This window comes from Oncorhynchus mykiss, chromosome 11 (assembly GCF_057628025.1).
Source record: "Oncorhynchus mykiss isolate SJ-2025 chromosome 11, ASM5762802v1, whole genome shotgun sequence".
Taxonomy (NCBI): Eukaryota; Metazoa; Chordata; class Actinopteri; order Salmoniformes; family Salmonidae; genus Oncorhynchus; species Oncorhynchus mykiss.
In genome coordinates, this window is record NC_143032.1 from 10,727,486 (window position 1) to 10,741,687 (window position 14,202).

The window sequence follows — 14,202 nt, forward strand, 5'->3', positions numbered from 1 at the left end:
TATTTTTCTGAACCAGAAATAACATGTCTATGTGGTGTAGCCTTCATGTTGCTTTTGTTTCCCTGCCTGATGGGTTGGATTAGATTTCTTCAGAGTTACCCACATTTAAAAAAATACACTTTACTATAGAATACTACAGCACCTACTATAGAATTATTTAGTAAACTGTAGTATACTGTAGAATACTATACTACACACTATAGTATACGTTGATCATGTGTAGTACTCACTATAGAATGTTGTAGTATATTTTAAAATGCTATAGTAAATACTACAGTATACTGCAGACCACAAAAACACTACAGTAAATACTACAGTAATGTCCGGAAAAACACTACAGTAATTACTAAAGTATATACTACAGTATTTCATTTGCATTTACTCTGCCCATTCCCCTCCACTTTAGTCCCAATTTGTGCCACACATAAGTGAGGAACCTACAGGCCAAGTGTAGACCATATATTGTGTTCTCTACAGGTTTTAAAAAGAGCAGAAGCTCTGAACTGTGCTTTTAGACCTAAGTCAGGGTATGGAAAATTTGCATTTTGAGTATTTTGTCCAGTAGGTTTTGTCAAGGACAAATTCCCTACTGCTATGTCAAAGATAATACAACAAAAACACTATAGCAATTAATAAAGTAATGTCCACAAAAACACTGCAGTAAATAACACTGTATATTACAATCTGTAAAAATACTACAGTAATTACTATAGTATATATTACAGTTTTTTCTTACTACAGTATTTATACTATAGTAATAAAAAAAATATATATAATTTAATTTAACCTTTATTTAAACAAATTCTTACTTACAATGACACAAATATACTTTTTTTTTTTTTTATCTTGCTATGTTACGGATTTTTGCAAAGTATGTAGAAGCACAGGTGTGTTTAATTTGAATTTCCAGGTCATTTTAATTTGATACTACTCTTGAGTTTTACCGGTTTGTAAAATATTGTTTTTTTGTCACATAAATGGGATCCTACCTTGTGGTCATTTCTAGTGTTGAAAAATAAAAATGGCCTAAAACCTATGTATTTAAATAAGTAGGCTAGTCGTAATTACAGTGTAAATTCATATTGTTACACAGTCACAAACAGGAAGGCCTATATATAAGTTGTTATTATTACTCGTCCTTATTATTCACTGTGTATTTATTTATATATATATATTCACTACCGGTCAAACGTTTTAGACCACCTACTCATTCAGGATTTTTCTTTCTTTTTTAAAACTTTTGTCTACGTTGTCGAATAATAGAGAAGACATTGAATGAGTACGTGTTCTAAAACTTTGGACCGGTAGTGTATATATATATTTTTGTTAAATCTTTAACTCTGCATTGTTGAAAAAGCACCCGTAAGTAAAGCATTTCACTGGTCGTCTTCAGCTGTTGCTAACAAAGCAGTTGATAAATAACATTTGATTTGATTTGAACTCCCTTTTTCTGTAAACAAAGCAGTTGATAAATAACATTTGATTTGAACTCCTTTTTCTGAAGTTGGTTTCTAAATTTGACATTTGAAGTACATACTATACGATAAGAACGTGTAAACTGATGCATCTACCACAGTTATAGTCTGAGTCAGCTAGTCTGCTTAGTGCTTTTGAAGTGAAGCCCACATTCTGTCTCGTCTCCAGCGTCCCACACCTAATCTCATTTCTCTTAATGCTCATCCATCCTGTTCTGTCCCAGGATATTCATTTATGTTCCCCTAACCTTGTTAGGAGAGTCTGTCGCCTAACGCATGTCACTTTATCATCTAATGTACAGACAAACAGGCTAATAATTAGTCTTTATGTGCATTTGAAATGCAGCTGTTCACATCATGTATTGTTTGTGAATGGGAGAAGGATAACAACATGTACAGTATACTGTATATAGTACACAGACTGGATATGTACAGAAAGTATTCACACCCCTTGACTTTTTTTCACATTTTGTTGTGTTACAGCATGAATTTAAAATGGATCACATTTAGATTTGTTGTCACTGGTCTACACATAATACCTCATCATGTCAAAGTGGAGTTATGTTTTATTTTTATTTTTTACTAATTAATAAAAAATGAAAAGCTGTAAAGCTGTACATGTGCTTAACAAGCCACATAACAAGTTACATGGACTCACTCTGTGTGCAATAATAGTGTTTAACATAATTTTTGAATGACTACCTCATCTCTGTACCCCACATATACAATTATCTGTAGGTTCTCTCAGTCGAGCAGTGAATTTCAAACACAGATTCAACCACAAAGACCAGGAAGGTTTTAACAATGCAAAGAAGGGCACCTATTGGTAGATGGGTAAACAAAAATCAGACCTTTGAGCATGATGAAGTTATTAATTACACTTTAAATGGTTTATCAATACACCCAGTCACTACAAAGATACAGGCGTCTTTCATAATTCAGTTGCCAGAGAGGAAGGAAACCGCTCAGGGAATTCACCATGAAGCCAATGGAGACTTTAAAACAGTAACAGAGTTTAATGGTTGTGATAGGAGAAAACTGAGGATGGATCAACAACATTGTAGTTACTCTACAATACTAACCTAATTGACAGAGTGAAAGAAGGGAGCCTGTACAGAATAGAAATACTCCAGAACATGCATCCTGCAACAAGCAGGGTATGTGAGCAGAGCGGAGCTGGAACGGAGCTGGAAGCAGAGCGAGTAGCAGAGTGTGACCAATTTAACTGGAACAGAGCGAGTAGCAGAGTGTGATCAATTTAACTGGAACAGAGCAAGTAGCAGAGTGTGACCAATTTAACTGGAACAGAGCGAGTAGCAGAGTGTGGCCAATTTAACTGGAACAGAGCGGGTAGCAGAGTGTGACCAATTTAACTGGAACAGAGCGAGTAGCAGAGTGTGGCCAATTTAACTGGAACAGAGCGAGTAGCAGAGTGTGACCAATTTAACTGGAACAGAGTGAGTAGCAGAGTGTGACCAATTTGACTGGAACAGAGCGAGTAGCAGAGTGTGGTCAATTTAACTGGAACAGAGCGAGTAGCAGAGTGTGACCAATTTAACTGGAACAGAGCGAGTAGCAGAGTGTGACCAATTTAACTGGAACAGAGCGAGTAGCAGAGTGTGACCAATTTAACTGGAACAGAGCGAGTAGCAGAGTGTGACCAATTTGACTAGAGTGTGGAGCAAGTAGCAGAATGTGACCAATTTAACTGGAACAGAGCGAGTAGCAGAGTGTGACCAATTTAACTGGAACAGAGCGAGTAGCAGAGTGTGACCAATTTAACTGGAACAGAGCGAGTAGCAGAGTGTGACCAATTTAACTGGAACAGAGCGAGTAGCAGAGTGTGACCAATTTAACTGGAACAGAGCGAGTAGCAGAGTGTGATCAATTTAACTGGAACAGAGCGAGTAGCAGAGTGTGACCAATTTAACTGGAACAGAGCGAGTAGCAGAGTGTGACCAATTTAACTGGAACAGAGCGAGTAGCAGAGTGTGACCAATTTAACTGGAACAGAGCGAGTAGCAGAGTGTGACCTATTTAACTGGAACAGAGCGAGTAGCAGAGTGTGATCAATTTAACTGGAACAGAGAGAGTAGCAGAGTGTGACCAATTTAACTGGAACAGAGCGAGTAGCAGAGTGTGACCAATTTAACTGGAACAGAGCGAGTAGCAGAGTGTGACCAATTTAACTGGAACAGAGCGAGTAGCAGAGTGTGACCAATTTAACTGGAACAGAGCGAGTAGCAGAGTGTGACCAATTTAACTGGAACAGAGCGAGTAGCAGAGTGTGACCAATTTGACTAGAGTGTGGAGCAAGTAGCAGAATGTGACCAATTTAACTGGAACAGAGCGAGTAGCAGAGTGTGACCAATTTAACTGGAACAGAGCGAGTAGCAGAGTGTGACCAATTTAACTGGAACAGAGCGAGTAGCAGAGTGTGACCAATTTAACTGGAACAGAGCGAGTAGCAGAGTGTGACCAATTTAACTGGAACAGAGCGAGTAGCAGAGTGTGACCAATTTAACTGGAACAGAGCGAGTAGCAGAGTGTGACCAATTTAACTGGAACAGAGCGAGTAGCAGAGTGTGACCAATTTAACTGGAACAGAGCGAGTAGCAGAGTGTGACCAATTTAACTGGAACAGAGCGAGTAGCAGAGTGTGACCAATTTGACTGGAACAGAGCGAGTAGCAGAGTGTGGCCAATTTAACTGGAACAGAACGAGTAGCAGAGTGTGACCAATTTAACTGGAACAGAGCGAGTAGCAGAGTGTGAACAATTTGACTAGAGTGTGGAGCTAGTTCCCCAAAGGTTGAAGCATCTGCCTTCTTGCCCGTTTCCAATTTCGCTCCAGTAGCGCTCACTTCACAAGCTCAGGGCATGCCCGGCCCAGCATGCATTTGTAGTCTATTTGTGTGCTGTTATAGCCCCTTGCTTTAGCTACTGTCATGGAGTTCACTAAATATAAAAACACACAGGTGAAAAATCAAGCTTAATCATGCATTTTTTTGTTTCATTTGTATTTAGTTTGCACGATTTATAGACTATAATGATATAACACAACAAAATGTTGAATACGTGTTGGGGTATGAATACTTTCTGAAGGCACTGTAAAAGCAATGACGCAATGGCAACATCTGTTGAACTCCAGGGATTTATGCTTCGAATATACATAATAACCTGCTCATCTTTCCCTGTGTGTTATTTCCATCATATGGCCTGATATGAACGGCTGCTATTAACTGAACTTTATTAAATGCAATGTGATGTACACTATAGCTCATGGCTCATGTAACCAGAATGTTAACCATTTGCAATTTATTGACATCCATGTGCCTTTTTCCTGGTTTGCACGATAGCAGTCTTCTAATATAATTGCTATATAAATCCAAACCCACTGGCTGATGTTTAGTGAACAGTGCTGGTCTGCTGCATTGCAGGCAGTCGTTAGAGTGGGTTTAATCCTTTTGTGCAATAAAAAGAGACAACTGGCTGAAATGGTCGTTAAACGTGTGGTCTGGAGTACGGTCCTGCTGAATGTCACTGTCAAGCAGACCGCTAATCTCTCATTAATAATTACAATGGGACGTAACTCCTGGGACCCTCCTTAACCCTTACCAGCAGTTTTACTGCAACATGGTTCTGCAGCAAATGCTTAACAGGGTTATTAGCACAGCTCTAGTGTCTCACTCTCAACACACAAACACTCAAAGTATCATATTGGGTACACACTATACTATGACTTCTGTGGAATTGAGTTCTCTCAACAAAGCAGAGCATCTCAGCAAAACAGGGCTACTAAGAAAATACATTTATACTCAACAAAGCAGGGCTACTCAGCAAAGCAGGGCTACTAAGAAAATACATTTATACTCAACAAAGCAGGGCTACTCAGCAGATACGTTTCCTCTCATCAAAGCAGGGCTACTTAACAAGGCCGTTTCTACTCAACGAGGCAGGGTGCCGTTTCTACTCAACGAGGCAGTGTGTCGTTACTACTCCACGAGGCAGGGTGCTGTTTCTAATCATTGAGGCAGGGTGTCATTTCTACTCGATGAGGCAGGGTGTCGTTTCTACTCAATGAGGCAGGGTGTCGTTTCTACTCAACGAGGCAGGGGGCTGTTTCTACTCAACGAGGCAGGGTGATGTTTCTAATCAACGAGGCAGGGTGCTGTTTCTACTCAATGAAGCAGGGTGCTGTTTCTACTCAATGAGGTAGGGTGCCGTTTCTAATCAACGAGGCAGGGCGTCGTTTCTACTCAATGAGGCAGGGTGCTGTTTCTACTCAATGAGGTAGGGTGCCGTTTCTAATCAACGAGGCAGGGTGTCGTTTCTACTCAATGAGGCAGGGTGCTGTTTCTACTCAACGAGGCAGGGTGCTGTTTCTAATCAACGAGGCAGGGTGCTGTTTCTCATCAACGAGGCAGGATGCTGTTTCTAATCAATGAGGCAGGGTGCTGTTTCTCATCAATGAGGCAGGGTGCTGTTTCTCATCAACGAGGCAGGGTGCTGTTTCTAATCAACGAGGCAGGGTGCTGTTCCTAATCAACGAGACAGGGTGCTGTTTCTACTCAACGAGGCAGGGTGCTGTTTCTACTCAATGAGGCAGGGTGCTGTTTCTACTCAACGAGGCAGGGTGCTGTTTCTAATCAATGAGGCAGGGTACTGTTTCTCATCAACGAGGCAGGATGCTGTTTCTAATCAACGAGGCAGGGTGCTGTTTCTACTCAATGAGGCAGGGTGCTGTTTCTCATCAACGAGGCAGGGTGCTGTTCCTAATCAATGAGGCAGGGTGCTGTTTCTAATCAATGAGGCAGGGTGTCGTTTCTAACAAGGCAGGGTAAAAGCCCTAGCTACAGGGTGTACATGTGATTAACTTCTGCGTTGATACTGATTGTATTCATCTTCTTTCCCCAGGAAAAGAAGGAAGAGGAGGTTGAGAAAGAGGAGGGGAAACAGGAGGAGGTTGTTGAGAAAGAGGAGGGGGAAAAGGAAGAGGAGGTTGAGAAAGAGGAGGGGAAAAAGGAGGAGGAGGTTGAGTTGGAGGAGGACGACCTGATGTTCGAGGAGGACTTTGAGACGGGCGAGGATGGAGATGGAGAGATGACTGGGGATGAGGTGGAGGAGGGAGTAGAGGGGCAAGAAGGGGATGGAGAAGTAGAGGAGGAGAGCACCAAGATGAAGATCCTTCGTCAGATAGCGGCGATGGCATCCAAAGTCAAGGAGATCATTGGGAATCTTATTACCACTGCAGGGAAAGTAGTGGTCACCATTCTACTGGGCCTTACAGGTAAGTGCCCTCACTCAAACGAATGACTGGCAATCCACAATTTATCATCAGAGCAGTTTAATTACTCCATTTGTAATTTGCTTAAATTGACATGATTGAATCCCTGATTTAATTTATAACATTTTTACATACAGTGTAAATATTCAAATTTTCAATATTTGTATTAAGACAATACAATTAAATCTCCCCACACATCTATTGTAGATTATCAGAATGAACCTTGTTTCCCAAAGACTTTCTGAATGTTTAACTTCCTGTCCTGAAATACTGAAATTACCAATTGTGTTGGGATTTTTCACACTCGAGTGTGAAATGTACGAATCAGAGATGAGACGTAAAGGTTTAATACAATGTATGCTTCTCCATCCAGTCTCACAGAGGGTGTTCCATGAATCACTATGTCCCCACTCTGCTTCTGTGCTGTTCCAGGCATCATGCTGCCCTCCCTAACCTCTGCGGTCTACTTCTTCACCTTCCTGGGCCTGTGTACCTGGTGGTCCTTCTGTCGGACATTCCGCCCGCTCATCTTCAGCTGTCTGTGTGTCCTCATGGCCATCTTCAGCGCTGGTCACCTGGTGACTCTCTACCTCTACCAGTTCCAGTTCTTCCAGGAGCTCATCCCACCCGGGGATAGCTACGCCAGGTGTGTGTGTGTGTGTGTGTGTGTGTGTGTGTGTGCGTGTGTGTGTGTGTGTGCGTGTGCGTGTTTTCATGTAGTTTCAAGGGCAATGCACATGCATCATCCATATAAAGTAACCCCCATTGCATTACATCTGCTTACAGGATCGTTTTGAATCGCAGCATATCAGCATAACATCGTCAGTGTGTAATCCTCTAGATTAGGAATACAAGAACACAGAGGCTGACTGAGGCTCTGACGGTGACCAATATTATTACCCCAAACACATGTGGCTAGGGGGGGAAAAAGACCACCAAATCTAACCTAGCAATCCAATCAAGTGTCAACGTCTGAGCCAATTGCATGTCAGAGTGGGTGTCAGGTGTCCGTCTATTGGTTTTGGTCCTAAATTACGATCCGACCATGAGAGCGGTGGTATTTCTTGTGGAAGAGATTGCTTGTGTCAAGTTGAAAGAGTGAAGATGCATATCTTTCTCTCTCTCTCTCTCTCTCTCTCTCTCTCTCTCTCTCTCTCTCTCTCTCTCTCTCTCTCTCTCTCTCTCTTTCTCCTTTTTCCTCACCTCTCTTTTCTTTCACTATATTTAAAAAAAAGAAAGGCAGAGGAATTCCTATGAAAAGCATCACAGGGAGCTGTCAGTGGGTGGTACACCTTTAAGATTTCCTCTGCTCCAGACAACACACAACAATGTGTTTGACATCTGCTGGAGGCCGTAGATCATGGTGTATTTCATCTGGCCCCGGTATCAGCGCTCAGCCCAACTGAGCAAAGGAGAACTTCACAGCAAAGGAGGATTTTTGAACAGGAATAGCAGTTGGGATGTTGTCATGCCCTGCGAATGTTGTGTTTTGTGTGGAGTGGAGTTGAACTTGATATTGGCCAAGAGGTTATTTGGACGTAGTTGAGCTTAATTTATAGAGACGTAAATTAATGTTGTCAAGGAATAATATGACATTGCTTGTTGTTGTTTTTTTTTTAATCTTTTATAGAGGCTATTTACAGAACTATTTCCTCTGGTAGTGCTCCTGAGCCAAAAGGTGTCCCCCAAATAAACCAAGGATTGTATGGTTACAAGTGTTAAGAAATTGATAAATATTATATCATACACTAACATTCAAAAGTTTGGGGTCACTTGGTAATGTCCTTGTTTTTGAAAAAAAAGCACAAAAAAATGTGTCCATTAAAATAACATCAAATTGATCAGAAATACAGTGTAGACATTGTTAATGTTGTAAATGACTATTGTAGCTGGAAACTTATGTTGCTGGAAATGGCAGATTTTTTATGTAATACAGTATCTACATAGGCGTACAGAGGCCCATTACAGTGCCTTGCGAAAGTATTCGGCCCCCTTGAACTTTGCGACCTTTTGCCACATTTCAGGCTTCAAACATAAAGATATAAAACTGTATTTTTTTGTGAAGAATCAACAACAAGTGGGACAAAATCATGAAGTGGAACAACATTTATTGGATATTTCAAACTTTTTTAACAAACAAACACTGAAAAATTGGGCGTGCAAAATTATTCAGCCCCTTTACTTTCAGTGCAGTAAACTCTCTCCAGAAGTTCAGTGAGGATCTCTGAATGATCCAATGTTGACCTAAATGACTAATGATGATAAATACAATCCACCTGTGTGTAATCAAGTCTCCGTATAAATGCACCTGCACTGTGATAGTCTCAGAGGTCCGTTAAAAGCGCAGAGAGCATCATGAAGAACAAGGAACACACCAGGCAGGTCCGAGATACTGTTGTGAAGAAGTTTAAAGCCGGATTTGGATACAAAAAGATTTCCCAAGCTTTAAACATCCCAAAGGAGCACCGTGCAAGCGATAATATTGAAATGGAAGGAGTATCAGACCACTGCAAATCTACCAAGACCTGGCCGTCCCTCTAAACTTTCAACTCATACAAGGAGAAGACTGATCAGAGATGCAGCCAAGAGGCCCATGATCACTCTGGATGAACTGCAGAGATCTACAGCTGAGGTGGGAGACTCTGTCCATAGGACAACAATCAGTCGTATATTGCACAAATCTGGCCTTTATGGAAGAGTGGCAAGAAGAAAGCCATTTCTTAAAGATATCCATAAAAATTGTCGTTTAAAGTTTGCCACAAGCCACCTGGGAGACACACCAAACATGTGGAAGAAGGTGCTCTGGTCAGATGAAACCAAAATTGAACTTTTTGGCAACAATGCAAAACGTTATGTTTGGCGTAAAAGCAACACCCTGAACACACCATCCCCACTGTCAAACATGGTGGTGGCAGCATCATGGTTTGGGCCTGCTTTTCTTCAGCAGGGACAGGGAAGATTGTTAAAATTGATGGGAAGGTGGATGGAGCCAAATACAGGACCATTCTGGAAGAAAACCTGATGGAGTCTGCAAAAGACCTGAGACTGGGACGGAGATTTGTCTTCCAACAAGACAATGATCCAAAACATAAAGCAAAATCTACAATGGAATGGTTCAAAAATAAACATATCCAGGTGTTAGAATGGCCAAGTCAAAGTCCAGACCTGAATCCAATCGAGAATCTGTGGAAAGAACTGAAAACTGCTGTTCACAAATGCTCTCCATCCAACCTCACTGAGCTCGAGCTGTTTTGCAAGGAGGAATGGGGAAAAATGTCAGTCTCTCGATGTGCAAAACTGATAGAGACATACCCCAAGCGACTTACAGCTGTAATCGCAGCAAAGGGTGGCGCAACAAAGTATTAACTTAAGGGGGCTGAAAAATTTTGCACGCCCAATTTGTCAGTTTTTGATTTGTTAAAAAAGTTTGAAATATCCAATAAATGTCGTTCCACTTCATGATTGTGTCCCACTTGTTGTTGATTCTTCACAAAAAAATACAGTTTTATAGCTTTATGTTTGAAGCCTGAAATGTGGCAAAAGGTCGCAAAGTTCAAGGGGGCCGAATACTTTTGCAAGGCACTGTATCAGCAACCATCACTCCTGCGTTCCAATGGCATGTTGTTTTAGATAATCCAGGTTTAACATTTTAAAACGCTAATTGATCAATAGAAAATCCTTTTGCAATTATGTTAGCACAGCTGAAAACTGTTGTTCTGATTAAAAAAGCAATAAAACTGGCCGCCTTTAGACTTGTTGAGCATCTGGAGCATCAGCATTTGTGGGTTCGATTACAGGCTCAAACTGGCCAGAAACAAAGCACTTTCTTCTGAAACTCATCAGTCTATTCTTGTTCTGAGAAATGAAGGCTATTCCATGTGAGAAATTGCCAAGAAACTGAAGATCTCGTACAATGCTGGGTACTACTCCCTTCACAGAACAGCACAAACTGGCTCTAAGTACATTGGAGTGTCTAGCTTGAGAAACAGACGCCTAACAAGTTTTCAACTGGCAGCTTCAATAAATAGTACCCTCAAAACACCAGTCTCAACATCAACAGTGAAGAGGCGACTCCAGGATGCTGGCTTTCTAGGCAGAGTTGCAAAGAAAAGGTCATATCTCAGACTAGCCAATAAAAATAAAATGTTAAGATGGTTAAAAGAACACAGACACTGGACAGAGTGGCCAGCACAGTCACCGAATCTCAACCCTGTTGAGCTTTTGTGGAATCAGCTTGACCGTATGGTATGTAAGAAGTGCACATCAAGCCAATCCAACTTGTGGGAGGTGCTTCAGGAAGCATGGAGTGAAATCTCTTTAGATTACCTCAACATTTTGACAACTAGAATGCCAAAGGTCTGCAAGGCTGTAAATGCTGCAAATGGAGGATTCTTTGACGAAAGCAAAGTTTGAAGGACACAATCATTTTTTCAATTAAAAATCATTATTTATAACCTTGTCAACATCTTGACTATATTTCCTATTTATGTTGCAACTCATTTCATATATGTTTTCATGGAAAACAAGAATGTATGACCCCAAACTTCTGTATGACCCCAAACGTTTGAACAGTAGTGTATGTGCATTTGAACTTTACATGCAACACTAAAGCCAGCATTTAAGGTAAAGAATAAGCAACTAAACAGCCTATTTAAAGCGGCAATCAGCAGTTTAAATAAAAACAAGGATAGTCCCCGCCCCTCTTTAGGTAAAAACTATTGGGATTTGGGCTGGAGAAATGTAACCACTCTCAAATTCAAAGACAGAGCTATGGATACAAGGACTGACCATCCATGATATCAACATGATCATTTTAACCCTGTTTGTTTCCATGTATATAGTGTTTGTTTACATGTACATGTACCAATGTTTGCAAACATTGGAGTATCATTTTGGGTTCTGATTGGGGTATGACAGTTGAACTAAGGTCATAAGCATTTGTAAGTGCTATTCTTCAATAATCAAATGGGATCAATAGATAAAGGGAGGGAAGGAAACAATGATGACGATATGAGATATCAGACCAAACCTCCAGTTAAAACTCTTAAAGTATTTTATAAATGTACTGCACTTTGTCTCTATGTGCATAGAATTTAGCATTTGAGATTATACATTTGATTTCATATGTGACATTTCCTGATGGAGGAAAGCAGATTGAGGACCAGTCGAATCACTTAAAATTTCACAACCGAGAGATTATTCTCAAAGGTACGGATCATTAATGACGTCATTCTAGGGCCTCCTGAGCGGCGCGGTGGTCTAAGGCACTGCATCTCAGCTGTGCCACTAGAGATCCTGGTTCGAGTCCAGGCTCTGTCGCAGACGGCCGTGCATGGGAGACCCATGGCGCGGTGCACAGTTGGCCTAGCGTGGTTAGGGGATGGTTTGGCCGGCAGGGATGTCTTGTCCCATCGCAGTCTAGCGACTCCTGTGACGGGTCGGGCTCATGTATGCTGACACGGTCGCCAGGTGTACGGTGTTTCCTCTGACACATTAGTGTTCCTGTTTAAGCGAGCAGTTATTATTTGATTACTTATAACCGCAGAGCAACAGGAAACTACCATAGAGTAATTGGATGGTTGAATGTGCCCCAACTAATCATTGCATTTCAATAAGATCTTAGTTCATTAAGTATTGTTTATTTATTTATTTTAAAATCATCGCTGTCTAATAAATCAGTGTGTGTGTTAATTTCATGAAAATAGTCTTATAATGTGGGCGTGTTTATACACATTTTTATATATTTACATACACAGCTCTGATTGGCGGATAGGATCATCTAGACTCTAGAGACCACCCAAATAAAAGATGACTGAATAATCAGATCAGATTAGATTGTGATGTAATGCTTTGGGCCAAAAACTCCATTCCACCTGAACAGGTGGAAATTCCAGCCATTTTTTTCCCACAAGCTCTTACACCAAAAGGGCATTGTCATAATTTTCACAATTTCATAGTGTTATTTTGACCTCATAGTATGTATATATAGGCTATCATCGGTATCTCGCCCCTCATCTCCCTTCACACGCTGTCCCCTTATTAGGCCCTGTCGTTCCACATAGTTCAGAATACCTCTACCCTATACACCATCCTATCAACTAATACCTCTACCCTATATGCCATTACACCATCACCCTCCCCCCCAAAAAAAGCACTCCCACCATGCACCCTGTGACCCAACCGGACCCTCCATCCAGCCCCTGTCAAGGCCCAGAGAGAGCCAGACCAGTTAGAGGTGGCACAGGCCAGCCATCCGGCCCAGCTCCGGCTCCCCTCCGTTCCACAGACCCAGGTGGTTCTCATTACGCCGGCCCATTCTTGGCCCTGAAATTACACAGCTGGTTTCAGGGAACTTCACATGAATTGTGGGAGCGAGAAAGAAAAATCGACGTTTTTAGAGAGAGAGAGAGAGAGAGAGAGAGAGAGACGAGCAGAGCAGAGGTCAGGCTCAGAGCTCCTGCATTTTTCAGCATTTTCTTTAAAAAAGATAGATTAGGAGTTAGATAAACTTGGATTTTTTGTCAGGAACACATACTGGATTCTACCCTCTTCAACATAACCCCTACTTCAAATCAAAACTTAAAACCTACAACCTGATTTTGGACGGAATTACGGAATCACCTGGAAAGTTCACAACTACCAAGGATTTATTACCCTATACAACAAATTCTCTGGAAAACAACAGAAACCTGAAAACACCATCCAACTTGGAACTGAGTGAGTAATGTTTAGTCTGAAACAATATTTTATTTCCAAAAGCCAAGAAGAAAAATACACAACATTACTTTATAAGGACTGAATTCTAACATAATTCTACCAAGCTTGATACAGCTTCAACTAGCACTGACGTGTCAAGTGAGAGGTGTCAAAGCCCATTAGCCCAACAATGGCAGGAGAGTCACACAGTCTACCCCAACCAAATGGAAAGGCCTTAGAAGCTCCCTCCCGCTGTTCAGAGGTAATTCAAATACAGTACCCTTTGCATGTAAAGAATGATAAGGCAAGAAAAGACCACAAGAAGAAGCTCCTTATGGAAAATCAAGAAACACTTTTTGCTGACTATTACAAGAATGGGAACATCAGCAACCTTATCTTCCACACAAACCATCCCCTGGCATGGCACAGTGCCATATTAGCACACTACCCCTTCGTTAAGAGAGGGGGGGTTAACGAGGGGTGGAAACTCAGAATACTTGATAACGGGGACTCTGAGTTAAGTAATATAAATATCTATAAATCCAGAACAATAATGGTACAGAGTAACCACAAACAGTTTCAGCTGGACTTTCACCTAATCAAAGAATTAGCCCAGCAGGAGAAGATCTCCCTTGATAAAGATACCCCCACACCGAGCGGGTCAGACCAGACCTCTTCATTATGTAACCCCACAGATGAGCAACCCCCAGCGGAGAGTCAACCTCCCAGCACAGATTACCACTCC

General features: G+C 41.4%; 1 protein-coding gene across 2 annotated transcripts in view; it reads left to right on the plus strand.

Moving 5' to 3' along the window:
* LOC110536547 (piezo-type mechanosensitive ion channel component 2) overlaps positions 1 to 14,202 on the plus strand; it is a 205,856-nt gene that overhangs the window by 106,428 nt on the left and 85,226 nt on the right. For both annotated transcript variants that reach the window (XM_036934820.2, XM_090189325.1), the window contains exons 6-7: positions 6,392 to 6,764; positions 7,194 to 7,407. In XM_036934820.2, coding sequence (XP_036790715.2) covers positions 6,392 to 6,764; positions 7,194 to 7,407 — 587 coding nt within the window. The remainder of the gene's footprint in view (positions 1 to 6,391; positions 6,765 to 7,193; positions 7,408 to 14,202) is intronic.